The sequence below is a fragment of the Anabas testudineus genome, chromosome 11, assembly GCF_900324465.2.
Source record: "Anabas testudineus chromosome 11, fAnaTes1.2, whole genome shotgun sequence".
In the NCBI taxonomy this organism is placed as follows: domain Eukaryota; kingdom Metazoa; phylum Chordata; class Actinopteri; order Anabantiformes; family Anabantidae; genus Anabas; species Anabas testudineus.
The window spans coordinates 20,101,574-20,120,528 of NC_046620.1; the positions used below are offsets into that span (position 1 = coordinate 20,101,574).

At 39.5% G+C, this 18,955-nt stretch overlaps 1 protein-coding gene across 2 annotated transcripts in view; it reads right to left on the reverse strand.

Moving 5' to 3' along the window:
* Positions 1–18,955, reverse strand: part of khdrbs3 (KH domain containing, RNA binding, signal transduction associated 3) — an 89,773-nt gene that overhangs the window by 33,206 nt on the left and 37,612 nt on the right. For both annotated transcript variants that reach the window (XR_003298058.1, XM_026349086.1), the window contains exons 2-4: positions 15,921–16,039; positions 8,268–8,384; positions 838–984 (exon numbers count right to left, since the gene is read on the reverse strand). Coding sequence is in view for 1 of the 2 variants with exons in the window: in XM_026349086.1 (XP_026204871.1) it covers positions 838–984; positions 8,268–8,384; positions 15,921–16,039 (383 nt within the window). In the remaining variant the exon portion in view is untranslated. The remainder of the gene's footprint in view (positions 1–837; positions 985–8,267; positions 8,385–15,920; positions 16,040–18,955) is intronic.

Sequence of the window (18,955 nt, forward strand, 5' to 3'; positions counted from 1 at the left end):
GAGGCAGCATGTTCACAAACGCACGCAGACACACACACACGGACACAGATGGCAATAGACTTGCTTTCAATTACACTGTATTAAATTACGTCCTTTATCTCCAGGGCTACAGCCCCGGGAATATCTAATTAATGTACTTTACAGTACTGCCGTGACCACTGTTCCTGAGGCTGCAAAACATTTCAGATCTCATGTTGATAAATCCTCAGGAACCCATTTGCCTTTATCTTCGCACACTGTTTTTTTGCCTCTAAATTAAAACACATAATTAATATGGAAATACTGCAAGTCTTTAATCATAAATCTATATGATATGATTGCCATGTGTTTGCTCTACCAATAAATATGTTTTATGGCGACAGTGAGAAAAGGTAACATGAGGTGGATGGGGGAAGGGGTCTGTTGATAACTAATGATGAGATGTAAATCATCATAGCTCTGAGCATTGGAGATATCATCCATAATGAATGGAGGAAGAGTAAATAAGCTCCATGCTGCATGCTGCTGCCAAAGAGGGTTTGGCCCATGCAGAGAGATCTCCTCCTGCGCTCTTTTATTCCTGTTATACCAACGACTTCCCACCCAGGATCACACACACACAGGCACACAAACCCATTCACACACCTGACAGAATTAAAGTGCAAGTTACAGACAGAGAGAGTAAGAGTGAAAAGAGCGCGTTGTCTCTGCTGTTACTCACTGGCTGCACTGTGGACAGGCTGAGATGAGATGGCCGGGTCAAAAGAGCTGCCGCAAAGAGATTCAGGAGGAGGAGGAAGGCAAGACAGAATGTGTGTGTGTGTGTGTGTGTGTGTGTTGAGAGGAAGAGGGACATACTGGTATGAGAAACTTCTTGATCTCCTCCAGAGCGTGACCCATCCTGGCGTAGGCCTCGGCCGGCGGAGCAAACACCTCGATGAGGACGTGCAGGTCTTCGTTCAGGTGGTGATATTTAGCCTCGCCGCTCTGCCGTAGCTCTTCTTCCTGATGAAACAAACAAACAGTTTGGTGTCGTATATCCTCTGCCTGGGGAACGAGCACGAGGCAGTCGGGAGTCACAGCCGGGAACATTTACCTTTTTTTTAAAATGGGTATATTTGCATTTGAGCCAGGATCTACTGCGAGGAGGTTATCTGTAACCGATACATAATGAAATTACAACTGCTGTGGCGTTACAACAAGACATACACAAAATATTTATGTGGGTTCTTGTAAACTTGTATTTCTGCGAACAGGCAATCTTTACCAATCCTTCCAACTGCAGCTGTCACATTTAACCAATTGCTTTTGTTTTCACACAGCTGCCTGTCCTCCTAACAAATGTATGGATAAAATATGTGTTTTTGCACACTTCATCATAATATGTTGCATTTCATCTCATCTGCGTGATGACGGTTCTTTCATCAAAACATATTCAGCAGCTCCAGCAGGAAAGATTATACTTGATACAGTGGAATATTTACTTGTTTGAAAAAGTAAAACATATGTAGAATGAACATTTAGAAGAACAGTTAATGTAGATAAAGAATAGTACATTTATTTATATTGCATTCATTTTAGACTAAGGCTGCTTGTGAGCAAACTTAATGTAGAGTAAAGATTACTGAAATGTATGTATTTGTTATCATTAGTTAGTTATTTTTTTAGTTGCATTTCCATTTCCAATGTAGTCCTATTGGTGAATACCTAGAATATAAAGGACCCAATGTGGGATCATGGTACAATGTGTTGTGTGTCTCATGGAATGTCAGGCTTAGACCGCTGCCTCCACCTCAACCATGTCACTCACAATTTTAAGCAACCAAATTTATGAATTAGATGCAAACAATAATCTCCTTAAATGAATCCATGTTTTCAGTCCTCAAGTCTATTTTTACTAGAAATCATCATTGTGTATTGGATTCTGGTGGTTTCCAAAACTCATATGACCTACACTTCCTGTCACCTGTGTATCTTTAGTCAGAAGCAGGACCTGATCTGGGCTGCTGCCATGTCTGTTTTTCAGCCATGCAGGTGCTGCTGGACCAGGGGTGTTCAGCCAATCAGAAGCTGGAAAATACCAATTCATTTGTCTTTCCGCGCTCCAAACTCTTCCATCTTTTGATTGACTGAACACGGATCGAGGAGTGTGGGGTCCATGATGGCCTGCCTCTCCTTTACAGTGTCACCTTTTTCTTTGAAGGCAATTACCACTATGCACAACAACTCTGTTTAGTATATTAACCTGCTAACACAGGATAATTAGCACTAAACACAGACTATAACTGAGGCTGATAAAGTGTTAATTTGGGCATCACCAACTTTATATTTATGTTAAAAACAACTGCTGTGCTTACTTGTCACTTGACATTGTCATTTTCATGAATCAAACAACTAAAGTACAACAGTACCTTACTTCACTGGTTGGAGCAGCTCCTATGTTTCAGCAGCTGAGTCAAACAGACTGCATATTTGTTGGACACCTTTCAGTCAGGTTTAAAGAGGTGAATGTAAATGTTCAGGCTAAAAAGCGTGGAAAAAAGAAGTTTCACTCAAACTGTTGAAAGTAGAGCAGATGGGACTCACTCCTCTCCATCTCTTTCTACAGTAGCGCGGTTCATTTTGACTGAAACTGAGGAGTATACCATGTAAACAGTTAGGGCCTTCACAGGCCATTCGGGCTCGACAGAAGCAGGCCAGTATAATGTTATTGATGGCAAGAAATAGGACAGCAAAAAACCCCAAATATGTCCCATCCCATTACACAAAGGAAACAACAGGTTTAGTGTCCCAGTTTCTCTTTTTCAACAAAAAAGGAAAAGTCTTCTCCGGGGCCTTTCCAGTGGAGGCAACTTCCTCTTCCCCTGCTCCCTCTCCAATGCCATGCAAGCCAGTGTCTCTGATGTCACCTAATTATAAATAACCTTCTTTTAAGAGTGCCTGTGGTATGTTAATGATATGTTAATTTCCCCCATAAATCTGTGTTTTACGAGCAGAGAGCTCCTTTGCGAATAGCACCAGCGCTGATGGAGCTGCCGGTGTCGAGCAGGGACTGGGAGCAGGGTGCTGGAAAGAAACGACCGCTTGCAGATCTGTCTCCCGTCTTCCCTTTCATGTACTCCTTGAAATACATATGCATGATAAAAAGAGATTTGAAAAAATAAACCATTATCTATCAGCTATCATCAGCCAAATAAAAGGATGATCTAGTCTCATGTTAGCATACATGTCATCTGAGGACTTCCTGTTCCTCTACTCCATCTATCTACCTAAACCTCATTTGGTATGAAAGCATCTGCATATAACAGCAGATAGTGGAGCAGTTTTCATACATGAGGGCCCCTCGCCCAGCACTGATAAGAAGCATCAGTGATCCAGCTGAGTCCTACAGCAGCTAAGCAGCCCACAGTAGGAGATTACAGCTGTCTGTTTCTCATATCTACTGGCAGCATCGCTCTCTTTTTAAATTTTGTTTTATTTCTCAGTAAATCTGCTTATGAAAAGCCGATCACCCTGGAAACAGAAGGCTACAGTGCTCTGGACTCAGAGCTCCTGCCGACGGAGCTTGGAGGTAAAGACTAATGTTGAGCTTTGAGCGTTCACATTCAAATAATATATTTAGGTTTAGACACTGGAAATGTGGGGAAATGTAATATTCTGTCTGTGACCTGACAAATTACATATCATTGTATGCCATATGGCCATTTACGGTGGAGGTGAACTGCTCAACACCCTCATTTAGGCTTTGACATTCAAAATGGCTTACAAAAAACACATTTCTTCTTTAACTTATACATGCTTACATATTGAGAGAGAGGCTATCCTGAATCTACCCTTCACTGACAAACAGTACAGGATGGATTAGATAGTCCTTTATTTGTTATTAAAACTTAAAGATAACTGTGACAGTATGTTATATTTGTATTAATGTCAGCTAATAATGAATAGATTCAACTTGTATCCAGCGTCTGATATATAATATTCCTCTGTTCTACACTCTGTCATTATCCAAAAACTATTAAAAACACATCAGTGAGCCACACTGTTACACTGTGTGACATGTTCCTTCACTGCTGTAGTTTATTTTCAGTCCCACTTAGACTTTCCTGCTCACTAGCTCATGTGTATTAATCCATGTATGAATATAATCCCTATAAACTGTTTCCCCCCCCCCGTTTGAGTAGCATTTTCTAAAAACGGCCGTGGTCAGCTGTTTTAGGAAAGTACTGCACCATTTTCTGAGAATGGCACTATATATTTGTGACACGTCTTCAGTGCCACAGAGTAGTTAAGTCAGGAACTACTGAGAATCACTGACGCAGTGTTGGTTTAGGAGCTTCAATTGGAAAAAATACAGAATAATATTCTTTAAGATGCTGTTATTGTTGCTAAAACACTACTGTACATGTGTTACGCACGCCCCTTCTTCAACTCTAGAATTGTCCAATCACTGCTTTTCATTCCACACCCAGCTGAAACCCAATTATAATTGAGCATTTCTTATTCTTGTCTCTGTTTGTAGTAGTAGTCAAGTAGTAGTCACGTAGTAGAATGGTTTCATCTTAAGTGCATGAATTTTTTATATTTATGTACAGCTATTTCTTTGATTTGCATTTTTGGGAGCAATAGTATTTTACTGCACTTATCCATTCATCAATTAGCTGTAACTGCTTTTTCTTTTATGGGTCACATGCTGGCTGGAGCAGATCCCAGCAGGTATTGGGCAAGAAGTGGGATACACCCAGTCAATCACATGGCTTACACATAAAGACCATCACCATTGTAATCCACATGTCTTTACAGTGGACTGAGAGAGGAAACCCACAGAATGCACTATTACATTTATCAAAAGTGATTTTTTTTTCAAAGTAGAAGTAGAATAAATTCACTTGTTGCCATTAGCAGTCAGTAAAACCAAATCAAACTCTAATTTACCAGTACAGTACATGTTCTTGTTTGCTGTTTGCTGAGACAAATGGGTGTCACTAGGTGATTTTTTTAATACCTGTGTGCAGATGTGATCTATTTCTGGATGCACTGTGTACACAGTGTATTCTAAGTGGAGCACAAATGTAAAATACATGACTTCCTGTCCTGTACAGGATGTTTACGGAAACAAACAACAACATACAGTACAAGCACTCCGGAAGTCATAACAACCTTCTGTACATGAACACGGGGGACAAGCACAAATTGTAGAGCCAAAACTGCATGAACATGAAACAATATGGTATTAATGGCTTTACACTGGAAAACTGTACTGTAAAATATCCTACATGAATTCATCAAAGTGAACTAATCTGTGATTAATACAATTCTGACAATTCACTCAAAAAAAGTATTAAATTAAGTTTACAAAGAAAGGCATGCATTATGTGCAGGCACTCAAAGCATTGATGCTAACCATGAAAGCAATAAAAACAGAAACCTATATTTGTTAAATGAAAATTAGAAATTGTTACACCTTAGATACTTAAGCTGCAATTAAAAGTGAGTTTAGGTTAAAAGCAACAAATGCTAACAAATCACTACTGCATTTGAATAAAAGTTTATTATACATTAGGCGTTTAGAACTTCAAATAAACGAATTCATTGACTAAATGTTCAATGATAAGTGAAGTGTTAATTTACATATACTTCCCAGCATGCATTTCATCAAGGTTTAAATTCCCCAGGATTTGTATTTCTCCTATAAAAAAGATGTCAAACACATGCACTGTTGACTTTAGTCTTAGGGGATCATATGAATGAAGACCCCAGTTGAAATCATTTAATATTAGTTGTCATAATCATTAGTAGTATTGAAAAAATAATCATAATGTAATCTCAGTTAATTTCCATACAGATGTTTTCAAGTGGATGCAACAAATACTGTATATTTTAGTTACTTAGAGCAGATTGACAAAAGTAAAAATCTGAGCTATGATGATGTAAAACATGATGTAAACTCGTAACTGAAAAGCCTAAACGTAAGTTAAATCTCCTTTTTACAGTGCAGTGTTGAATTCCCCCTCGACACCCGCACACTTAGTATACTTAGAATTTATCAAAGTCGCAGGGAGCACTCTCAGATGTTGACTTTGTACCAACAAGTACCTTCTATATATCAAATGAAGATTCTTGACCGGGTCTAAACTGTGAGGCATCTACCTGGTAAAATAAGGATAGTTAAAAAATAAGGAGAGCAAACCAGTCCATGTTACTAAACAACTCAACTGAGCCAGCTTGACATTTGCAGTGTACTGCAGGCAGCAGGAGCAGAAACACATGCACTGATTAACAATAACAAAGTCAATAGATCAGTATTTGCTAAGCCTGTAAGCTGGTTTAGTAATAAAAAGTGTTATTTACTGTGGATTTATTGCCCATAATTCATATAGTTAGTGTGATTTCAATCCTCATCTTCAAATGATAACGGATTTACTATTTATTTTGGAAGGACCTCACACAATTAGGTTCATATTTTTGTAAGACATCTTACAAACACAGACAATGAAGGTATTTCTGTGCAGCAGCTCACAATTAAACCAGCTGCAGACCTTACCAAAAGTGAAACAAAGAAAAAGCGATTGTTTTGTCTATCAGGAAAATTAAAGAGGGCGTACAAGTCCCAGAGAGGAAAATGAATGAGCTAATCACAGCGCTAACGAGGAGGGGGCGCCGAACACAGATGCCTTTACATCATCCTGCTCTGACAGCGGCAGGACAAAGCTCGGTGCCATAACCATGCAGGGAGACTCTGACTCCAACAGCTCGGTGCCTTTCAACCTCTCTGCTCTCCCATTCTTGTCAACACAAGATCAAGGTCCTGTAGCAGCAAATATTTGAAGAATTATCCCAGTGTCTCTGTCACTCAGTGCATGTAGGAGCTCAAAAGGGAATATACTGAACATTGTACAGTTTCTGAGTAGCAAGACTACTTTCACATTTCCATTTAATGTCTTCAGCATGAAGAAATCTGCACGTAATTTCCTTTCCTGTCAATCAGGAGCGTGTGGCTTCTGTAAAAAAAAACAAGCGTTCTTTTGTTTTTACTCATCTTGAAGGAACTTTTTGCTGAAAGCATAACTGGCTTTTTGCTCTGCAGTGGCCCGTCTGCCTGACCTACGTGAGGAATTTCAAATACCAAAACGCTAAGATGACACAAACAGTGCAGCTGAAAACAGAAAGTCAGCAACTGGCTGAAGATAAAGGATTATCTTTGTAGCAAGGGAGGATCCCTCTTCACAGTTAAAGAAGAGGAAGCGGCATTGCATGGAGCGGCCCCCCGACAGAAAGCTGTCACTCATAAATCCCGCAGCAGGGTTCGTGCAGACAGGTAAGGGCTGCCGAGGTCAGCACATCTCCATGACAGATCTTTTTACCAGGTACTCGAGAGGAGTCCACCATCAGAGCCTATTGATCACAGTAATCAAAAAGAATGTGCTGCATGATAGCGAGAATCATCGCCGCCAACAAATCACCGCAGACAAACAGAGGCAGAGGAGAGACACCCGACGAGCCAAGTGAAGGCGATTTATTCCCAGTTAACCAGTCTGGTCTGCAATCAATTCTGCTGCTAAAGAGCCGCTGTTAGAGCCATTTATATCCTCTCGTCATGTACTGACATGATCATGCACGATACAAGTTGTTAAACTGGATTGCAGTTTGAAATTTGAAGTTATAGCCTTTTCATAAAATCCACTGTATTTCACCATTTATGTACAAATCATTCTGAAATGCATTTTCATAGCCTGTGTCAGGGTGTAGCCTATATGAAAACAAAACCATAAATCTCCATGGAGTGTTTTCTTGTGTACAGTCTGCACTTGATTTAACTGCGTGTATTTTGTTTACTATGAGAGGGAGCGGGCTTTGAAAGATGTCAGATGTGTTTGGTGATCCCCAAGATCATTCACATTTCCATAAACTTTTGAAATTCTGTTTTCAAGATGAAGCTGTTTTTCGAGACTGTACACACGGTGCATGTGACACGGGAGCCGTCAATCAAATGTAGCCTCAGTGGCTGGGATGATCTGCTCACCTCTGAATTAATATGAGATAAACATATAAACATTTCCTTCCTAATTGTGTGAGAAAAAAATGCTCCTTGATAATATTTTCCCTGCAGCTTAGCACTGATAAATGAATAAATAAGAATTCAGTTTAACAATGAAAACATAAGAATTTGGTCCTTCATTAAAAATTCTCCTTCTTCAAACACTGGTTCAGGCCAAGATGAAGTGATGTGGAGGGAAAGGAGTGAGGCGAGCAGCAGTGGAAACTGAAACAATAGAGTGGAGCGTTACCTTTTCTTTGTCTCTCATGGATCCTTTTCCGAGGATTGACATCTTTGTGAGAGTGTCCTCTTGTAGTCTCTTTAACGAGTTCCCGCGTGGCCCGAGGAGTTTGCCGACAAAGTTAAACTGCAACAGAGAGCGGATCAATCACAATCTGTGTGTTTGAGATAAAGCGCAAAGACATTTCTTATGTCAATCACATGTGGCTCCAACTAGTGAGTGAAGCTAACTTAGCAGCAGTTTTTGCCAGTTATTGTCTTGCTAGGCTCAGCAAAAGCCAAGAGATTCTTTAAACAACAAACAAAAAATACAAAAAGAATTCTATTTTCCATATACATTTCATTAGTCTTGAAAGTTTCAAATTATGAAATTGATTAGCACGTCTCCCATTATGGTGGTTGTATAAAGAAATATAATGCTTTAGTACCTATAACCTGATACTTAGATGATGAAAAATGTGGCATCTTTCCTACAAATGGTTGATAACTAAGTACATCAGTTTAACTATTATAATTAAAGCTGCAGTACGTCAATTTTTTTAAGCTTCTTTTTTTCTAAAAATAAAATTCAAAACGTAGCTAGAGAAATTCTCTTTCAATTGAATATTCACTAATATCTGAAATGCATAGTGGCCTCACACCACAGCTTGAATTGTAAATTGTAGTTTTAGCTTTAAGGTATTTTACTGTGGTTTTTCTACTTCATGCCAGTTTTTTTATATGTGGAATATGTGGGACAAATCTCAATTAGTTACATTCACGAACTTTCCTAGAGATGTACTTTGAGTACTGGAATTTGAAGAGGTACTAATGTAATGGAGTCATTTTTAGGCAAGCTCTTGAACTTAGGAATATTATGATTGTATACTTGTAATAGAATATCGGAAAAAAAGCAGGAGAAAGAAGCTTTGTGCATTGATCTCTTATAAAATGTGGCGGTTTATACCAATATATACAGTATTTATTTTTATTTTATTTATTTATTAATTTTTATTGCCAAGTCCATATAGTGACTATAAATAACTACAACCAGCATCCTTTTGTCAAATCACACCTTTACTTAACTGGGATCAGTTTAAAACATTTCCCACATCTATTGGAGGATTTGCACATACATTTTCAGTATTATCATAACATGCTTATTTGACAGAACATTGAACTGGACCTTGTCTGACATGTTGGCATCCATCAAAGGTTTCCTAACATAGATTACCTCACAAGGTCACCGCTCTTTAGCCATAAAACACACCAATGCTATGCATAGCTGTGTTGAGGTGTGTTGTGTGCAGGCACCCATCAAAGTCATACAACCTTAACACGGGCTGAACACAATTCCACCAGCAGCTGGAGATGGTCCGGGAGACAAAAGGAGAGTGATCTCCTCTCCCCCCTCTCCATGTTTTCCTTTAGCAGTGAGTTATCCAGCTGTCTCCCTCAACCATCTCGGTCATCAATTAGCTAGAGGAAGGTAAAAAAAAAAAAAAAAAGCCTAACCTGTATCTCTCCTGCCTTTTGTTCAGAAAGCGAGTGCTGATTAGGAAGCTCCTGCCAATTCCTGGGTGAGGGATTTGAGAAGCGAGCTTTAGTGATTCACTCTAACGCAGTAACTGACTGTTGGCTTTTTATCCTGGCCAGGCTGAACTCCAGCAGTTCCTAGCTACTGAATGTTCCTTCAATTCAAGTGCTGGTACTCAATGTGACCATGCAGAGCCCTATTCAGCCCTTGCCTCAAAGAAAACACTATCCTAATTCTAACCCTGCATTTGCAAATGGGATTAAGTCCTGACCTTGGACTGATGAATATACTCGAAAGATTTGCCCTCCTTCACATTTGTAGACCTTAATGCTAACGTACCTCCATTCAAACGCTTTGTGCGTCACCTCAAATGCTGCACTAGCTCTAATGCAACTTTCACACTAATTAACTCCAAACATACTGTGCAGGACATGAATTGTTGGGTCAGGAAAATTCAATTTAAAGTCGTCTAAGCTAAAATGTGTTCTACCTCTAATGTATTCAGGTTTACAAAAGGATCATCAAAGCAGACAGCCCCGCCCGGGACAAACAAATGGTGTCAGGAAATGTTTTAAATGTGCTGAGTTTAACCAATGTCCTGCGCATCCATCATTTCCACCTGGATGGAGCCTTGATCACTGAGCTGTGCCGTCACTTGAACATTGATTTGCAGAGCTAGATCACACAAGCGACATCTCCCTGTGTTGTCCTACAGCTTTTGAGCGTGTGTTTCATCTTTCTCACAGGTTGAGTATCGGACACAGCATGCAGGATGCATGTGTGCATATCTCTGTCCTCTGACATCCTGCAACTGTTAATAGAAATGCTTAAAAATGGGAACAAACTTGGTGGTACAGTGTTGCTGTTGATATCAGAGTGTAGGAGGCATATTCAATATGCATGAACGGACATTGAACTGTTAAAATTTACAAGAACAAAAACCTCACACAGCATTTTGAGTTTCAGTGAAATCAGGGGCACAATTAGAGTCTGTCTTGTTGGGGAACCAGTGCCCTTTTTCAATTTAGAAGAATCTATGTTGTCTGTGGTGAACAGATTAAAATAAAATTACATTTAACAAAACCTGTTAAATAAGAAAAGGTTCTTGGTATAAATCTAAACCTAGCACACTGCATTAACTCTCTGTACTAATCAGAAAACCGAAAGAAAAGAGGCTCCTGAAAATCGACTTTAAATTAAAGATTGCTTTACTTCAGACTTTTGTTGTGCAATATTTGATAAACAGTGAAAATGATCTGTGGGCAAGTTTTTAATCATTCTCTCGTGAACCTTATTTATGTGTGCATAAAAAATTAAACACACTGACACAAACTATGTTCATACACAGCACAGAATTTCTGTTGTGTAAATAAATGGCTTATTTCATTCAAATTTGGAGGGATGTCAGGTGTTAAAACAGCAGCTTATAGATCTCTGCTGTGATCTGTTTTGATGCTGTCAAAAGTGCAAAGTAATAAAAATACATTCTTGGTGAACACACTGAATAGCTTAAGTGTTAGATGCCCCCGTAGCTTGAGGGTTAAGGCTGCAATGTCCCCAGTTCGAGCCTGGCCCAGGAACTTTATTACATTTCTCTTTCCCTCATTTCCTGTTGTCATTCTACTGCTGTCTGTAATAATGAAATAAACACACCTTAATACACTTTTGACCCAAACATTTCACCCAATGATATTAATACATGCTGCTAAAAATATAAAGGTCTAAGCACAATGGGCAACTGCCCCAGGGCCTCAGATCCCCAAAGAGCCCTCCTAAAAGTCCAAGTTTGATTATTTTACTGATGAGGCCTTAGTTTGAGGGTATGGTAACATACAGCACGCCATCAACTGGCTAACATGATAAAGGCCTAAGTTTAGGGCGGATCTGTGGGGTACTATAATGGGCAGCTGCTGTTATTGCAACACTGGCAAAATAAGAAATTCTGGCCACAGTCATTGATGTGAGACTTGTAATCCAAAAGAACATCATCCTAAGTGGGAAGCATGGGGGTGGCTGCCTCATATTGTTTGGTTGTTTTGCTGCAGAAGGTGCTGGTGCTGGTTCATAAAATAAATGGCATCATGACGACAGACAACAGTGTGGATGTCTAAAGACATCAGCAGGACAATGATCCAAAGCATGAAAGAAGCATAGAAGAGGCTTTATTTTAAAATGTTACATCTTACTAATGTACTGTATATTCCTAAATGAATTTGTCAAATCAAATCATCACACAGCAAACCGACAGCCTTGTTTTATTTTAGCATAAGAATACTGCACACCATGCACAAAAAAGGAGATAAACAAGGGTGGAACAGCTGATCATTTTCGCTCCCAGGCTGTGTAGCTGCAGATATCATACTGACATGATGTAATGCTATTCGTTTGGCACTATTTTAAGTTGCTGACTGTTTAAAAAGAGATCATGGAATTTGCTTTATATTTGTTTAACTAATGCCAGTAAATGTCAATGACAGATAATCTGGACATTTAAACACAGCTGATGCCTCTGCACACACACACACACACACACACACACACACACGCATCTTCTCATATGGACAATCCTCAAAATATATGAATCTTAGTGAACAAATGACTGTAATCCTTGCTGTTTATCAGATATCAAAATCCGTCTGACTCCTACTGTGATTGATGCACTGGGGTTTTGCCACTGCTTTAGTTATCACGAGGGATTATGTGACTTACAAAAACCTGCTTGGGCTCCTGTACTGGCTCATGTCATTAGACTGTGTGAGAGGATTGTGCTGCTGCTGTCTGTAATCACCAGAATAAAAGCTGATGTGTTTAATCACAGGTTCTCGCCTGCTGCTCTCTTGTGAAGCAATGACAATATGAAAATGTACAAAAACCCACAAAAAAACAAAAAGAGGATTTGAATTATTGCACCATATCCTGCTAAAACAAAGGAAAAAAAAGTCATGTGGATAATTAGAAAGACAGTGGTCACAGAGAACCGATGCATGATTAATCACACTTAACTTAAAGGGTGGTGCGGAGAGGAAGCGTAGCAGAGGGACAGAGGGGAGGCATATGTGAGATCTTTTCATCATGTGCTGAATGTATTACTGCGAGCCTGGCGAAAGGTGTGTTCACAGGGAGAGCCAGCGCAGACTGATTGTGCTGAGGACAGCAGGACAGGAATGGCAACAGAAGGATAAATCACTGCTCCCAGTGCAGAGAAAAGCCACAGTCTGAACTGGAAATAAACCAGTGGGACTCCTTACGCCTCGCTAATGGCCTATGGCGCTATCTGCCAAAAAGATGCTTTCGGAGAGAGGGCCCACAGATCCAGCAAATGTACAGATGAAAATTGATGGTGCATCGCAGCCCAAAAGGTGGGATATTTTCAGTCCCCAAGTACGTGTGACATAGTAGTGTGGCATGACAGTTTTATATGAATACGCACATCACATATATAATGTGTTGCTTGTTAAAAATTAAAGATGTCGGATCTGCGTCTATTTTTACACAGAACTTCACCATACAACACTAGAGTATCATCGCTCATGTGAAGATCTCAGTCCAACCATTCATCTGTGCTGGGTATTAAAAATCACAGAGGAACAGTTCTTTTTTGTCACAAAGCATCAAGAGCATGGAACTTGCTGCGTGGTGTCCTTGCCTGCTTCATTTTGATAAAAAGCTATGTTTGTAGAGGATGGATTTAACCTCTCCACACATACTCCTAAATGGCTGTTTGGAAAATGGCTGTGCCACTTCAATGCCAGAAGCCAAAAGGTGATGCTCACAGCTCAGCAGAAAACCCATTCAAGTCAGACCGATCGCTCTTGCCATTGCTACCTGTCAGATAGAACAAATTGAATTTGTCTTCCTTCAGTGGCTTGTTGGAGCTCTAAACAGCGTATTAGTGGCTCTACTTATCAAAGCTGTCAAAGTAAATCTGTTTCGTTGTGAACCTAGGACACTCAGATCAGCCTGGAGATGACACAATATACATACAGTATGTAGAACATACTTAGTGCTCAATAAGAGCCTACTTTGTGGAGTTGATATCAGTAGAGACTCTCCTTCTAAAAGTTCGTGGAAAAACACAATAAGCTTTGATTAACAGATACAAAGACCTATCGATGTCTATGTTACAACTAGTCCAAATTAAAAAAGTTAAACTTGTTTAAATGCGTAACTGCTGTTTGACAGCACGACTTAACTACAAATAGAAATACAGTCACTGAATTTCAGTTAAAACAATGGCCACATATTATAAGGATGGAAATTTACATGATTACTTATCAAGTTATATGTCACTCTGAGGTCAGATTACATCACATTAGATGAAAATCAGATCACATTTTATAACATATTAATGCAGGTAACCACGAAATTCTTAAAGATTCACATACGATTTCCTGCCTCTGTATTTAGCTAAAATGTCAGTCTCTTGGTCCAATAGTGTTAATGCCTCAACACTGATTTGATACAGACATTCAAGGTCTATTAAGGATGAACTGCAATAGGTTTAATGATGTCTTGATTATCAATGTAATTTCTTTGTCATGTCAAAATGTTAGTTTTGCCAATACTTTGTTTATCAGACTAAACTACATTACATAAGCATTTGTGGTACTTTGTATGTCAGCATGCTAAACTAAGTTGGTAACATGGTAAACATGCTGTGGTATCAGCATTGCCCAAACACGTTAGCTTTATGATGTTAGCATGGCTTTACAAAAATACAAAGTCTCCTCTTTCTTTCAATCATCGAATAAATGCAGACTGTTCAATCGAGAATGTGGAGAAGGTGAAACAAGGCTAAATTCAGAACAAGTCATCACAGTAATAGCACTGAACTCAGCTGATTTAAGTTGAATAATAGTGTGATATTATAAGGGCTTATTTAAAAATGCATTTGGAAAAATCTCTATTTTATAATACCGGTGACTATTTCATCTTTTGTCCAATTGTGCCAATTTTCCACTGCTCATAAGTTAAATTATTTAAAATCCAAGAGAAGTCTGAGAGAAGCTGTGTTAAACGGGGATGTGTTGGTCACAGAGCTGATACAGCTCTATAATGCGCCCTCAATGTTGCCCTAAAGTGTTAAATTAAAAGGTGGGTGATGACAACACTGATATTTCCACGCAGCATGTTAAACCAACATTGGCATTTTACTGTGCATGTCATTAATATTCCATTGATATTGAGCAAAAGCATTTTCTGGAGAAGCTAAATCCACAGTGTAGCTCTGGACTGTTATTGGCTGAGTTTAGGACTCATGTGATGTGTGTGTCATCATTTTCTGCAAGGTACTGCCATCTTCTTCCCCTGGAGGGCTGAGGTGAAAACTTGAGTGATGTCCCCATCTAAGAGTGGCCCTCTCACTTTTACACCAGACACCCCATTGTGCTCCCAGAGGGAAATCCCTGTCATGCACCGAGCATGTACGGCTGCAATAAACGCCAGTGCCGGAGAAGGCTCCTTTTGTCGGATGAGGTGAAGTGCTCTCAGAAGTGGCAACAGTAAGATCACTCAAAGCAGCTTAATATGGAGGTCATCGCGAAGCTGGCTGTCTAGGACTATATCCATGTGACTTATTTTCTGCATTTAAATTGCACTCCCACCCTATACGTTAGTAATTTTCAAGAAGACTTCTGGCACTTGAAGACGACATAGAAGAGCATATATCTACCATCATACGACGTCTACTAAACACTCAAGAAAATAAAATCCAATGTGAGTTAATTCCTTTGAATCACACATTCATAAATATTCATCAACCAAATGAATATTCTGAGACATCAAAGCGTCATTGACCAAGGTCAGCGTAATAGAGACGTGTGTGTATGACAGAAGAGGAGCAAGAGCGACAGTGGTAGCATTTCAGAAGCTTAAACTATTCTTCAGGCAGGAAGTAACATGCCTTAATATACTTCTACCCCAATTCTGTCACACAACAGTCTTCCTGTACGCCATTTTCCAGAAATGCTACATCTAATAACATAAAGCATCAACAAAAAGTGTCAAGTAGCTGTTGTAAGAAATTGAAATCAAAAACCAGAGCTACTGTAGCTGGCTTCATTATCTATAAATAACACATCTAAAATTCTCTATCTGTGCACATCACATTCTTGAGGAATTCTCTGGTGGTGAGACTATAGCACTTACTTTAGGAAACTGCTTGACTGGTATTAAAACTTTCTGGCCCAGTTTCATGTTCTTGTTGATGACGACGTCAATGAACTTCTCCTCTTCCTTTCCCTCGTCTTTCTGAATTCTTTCAATCTCTGCAAAAGAGGAAAGAAGAAATGTAATGAGCCATGAAAAGCAGCAAATATACAAGACCCTTTGCTTCTTGTCAATTAAAAGACTGCTAATATTGTACATTTGTTCGTCTTCTTTGCAAGAGCGAGATCCGAAGATCGATTTCAATTGCATGCCTGTTTATTCATTACCCAGATTACATTAGGCCCCTCGTTAGCCTAGCTTAGCATGAAGCCTAGACCAGGAAAATTTTAACTTTTGAATAATGTTTGGACAAGCAACAGTTTATTTCTACACCAGCACAGTCACCGGCGGTTTGTCAGTATTTAGTTCTGGTGTCGGTCTCCAAATAGCCACATAGTAGAAAACATTACACATAAGTTATCTGTGACAACAAGACTCCAGGAAAGGCTCCAGTAGGACATAACCAAATGAGATTTTTAATAAATCTCATAATCACATGAAATGCATTCAGTTAGTAAGCTTTGAAGATGTTGGTATTGGCATTTTTGCGTTTGGGCTAGGAGACTAGAAAGACAGTGTTACCCACTGGCAGGCACTGATGGACAGCTGATCATTTCAGCTCAGCAGTAATCAGCAGATTTGTTCAACCATGTTTAGGTCTAGCAAACAACCTAATGTTTGTTTTGGTTTTTTGACAAACCCTAACATCATTCATCTCACCTCCTGGCTAAGGCTCGATCACCACCACCACCAATACTTTGTCATTTAAGGAGAGATACCAATTTACTTGTACAGACACGACATCTGCCACAGTCCCTTTCATGTTCTGAGTAAAAAAACTGATGGGGGGGACAGTGGAGCTTGCACCTCCAGGCTACCAAAAATACTGGCTGTCACGCTTCTTCTTTTGGGAGCGGTAGACTTTGATGTATTTGGAGATGTAACCTTGAACGTTTAATCAGATGGATAACATCTGTGTTTCAGTGCCAGGAAAATGGTTTTGCAGAGAGGGCAGTTGAGAGGTACAGGGAGGCTACGATAAAGACTCCAGGCTAAAAGCCCGGCAGGGGAAAGGGTAAGGCAGAGGGCGAACTCCATTACAGATTTATTTCTCCTGTGCAAAATGATTTTAAATGGAAAAAAAGAAAATACGATTACAACAGAGCAATCACGCTGCTTTAGCTTCTCATTTGATTTTTTTATCACATATTTTTGAAGACTGTTTTACACTGTCAGGTGTGACTGTTAGATTCAGGGAAAAATAAGACCTGTTTCAATCTGAAACTATAATAAAGTGATATATCCATGTTCAAAACACAGCATAACCAGATACACCACATTTCTGTTTTTCAATTACTCTAGGTCAGAAATGAGCCAAGCATATCATCACTGCAAACTAGAAGCTAAAAAAGGCAATTATGATTTCTCAACAAAGCTCTGCAGCATTACATTCACAGAATGTAATTAAAACCTTTGATATGAGTTTTAACGAGGATAAAAGAAGTATCAGTGAGATGGAGATATCTTGAAGCTTCAGTTTATCCCAAGGGGGGCAGAGAGTGCACACGTTCTGAGAAAAGACAACATTAATATTAATGCATCGCCTAGCAACATGCCAAGACGGAGTTTCCTCCTTCCACCAGGCGTTGTCCTCAAAACATTCAGCAGGATCTGTGTTGGGAGATTGTGACTGAGATTGTGTTTCAACTGCAAATCCTCAAAAAAAAAAGAAAAAGAAAAAAGGAAAAAGAAATGTTTTTTTTAAAGCTTATAGCATCATTTTTCCAACTGCAAAGCTAAATAAACCCCATCAGGGCACAGCAATCAATCAGCAGGTGTAATAAGTAGCCGAACTGCAGCTTCAAATGAGGTTGCCCTCTGAACATGGCAACACAGGATGAGATGGTGTGAATTAACCACAGGTCTCTTCAAAAGATCTTGTTTGTGCTGCAGTTTATAAGGGAGAAAATGTGCCGATGTGAAGTGAGATGAGAACCACCTCCGAGTCATTACCGAGTGCTCAAAAAAGCAGATTTAAACATGCATCACTGACACAAGCACAGTGTGTCTATTGTTTTGCTTTTTCCCCCCTTCTAGCTGTTGGAGAGTCCTCTCTATTGGCTGCAAATGGATAATGAATAGTGTCATATTCTACTTCGAGAAGCACAACACAACCCCTGTGAATCAGCAACGCAGAATCCTGGAACTCATTGAAAATGATCACAAAAAGCCTCTTTTTCGTTTTTATGGTGACTGCTCTGTGTGAAAACGCATCAGCAGCAATGTTGACTTGTGAAGCTACGTGAAGAATAAATTCAGTGGCTTGATCAAGATTTTAAAGCCAATTTGTCTCAGCAGCTCAGAGACTTAAATGAAATGAATGGTTGTATTATAGAGTTTTGAAGACTTACTTAAGATGTTAAATTTGACTCTATGGGTTCTGGAGGAGACACTCGGCCTTTATAATGTTGATTATGTAAGGTAGCTACAGCCTGTTTCCTACTGAGGGTTGCTGGAGCATGTTGGTTTTTCTCACTCTTGAAGAGCAACTGAATTGTTTTTCCTGCGTTGCTTCTATTTGTGTCTCAAGGGGCACGTTCCAACAGTTGCTATACATTTTCATGCCTCTGTGGCAGTAGGTAGCCAGAGGTATTATATTCTGGTTGTCCATCCATCCATTGTCCTCATTCTGGTAAACAAGATATGACAGGCCTGCCGCCAGGATGCTTTGTTGGTCAAAGGTCATAGTGAGGTCAAGTTCACTGCGGCCTCATGTTTATCTTATTCTGGTGAATATGATATCACAGTGATGCCTTGAGGGGATTTCTTTACATTTGCACAAATGTTCATGTTCATGGACTCAAGGATGAACTGATTAGAACATGAATCTAGACAGACATGCATGTAAACTTGACTGGTTGGTGGAGGCATACAGCGACAAGGTGGTCACACTGATTTGTGAGATTCAAAAATGA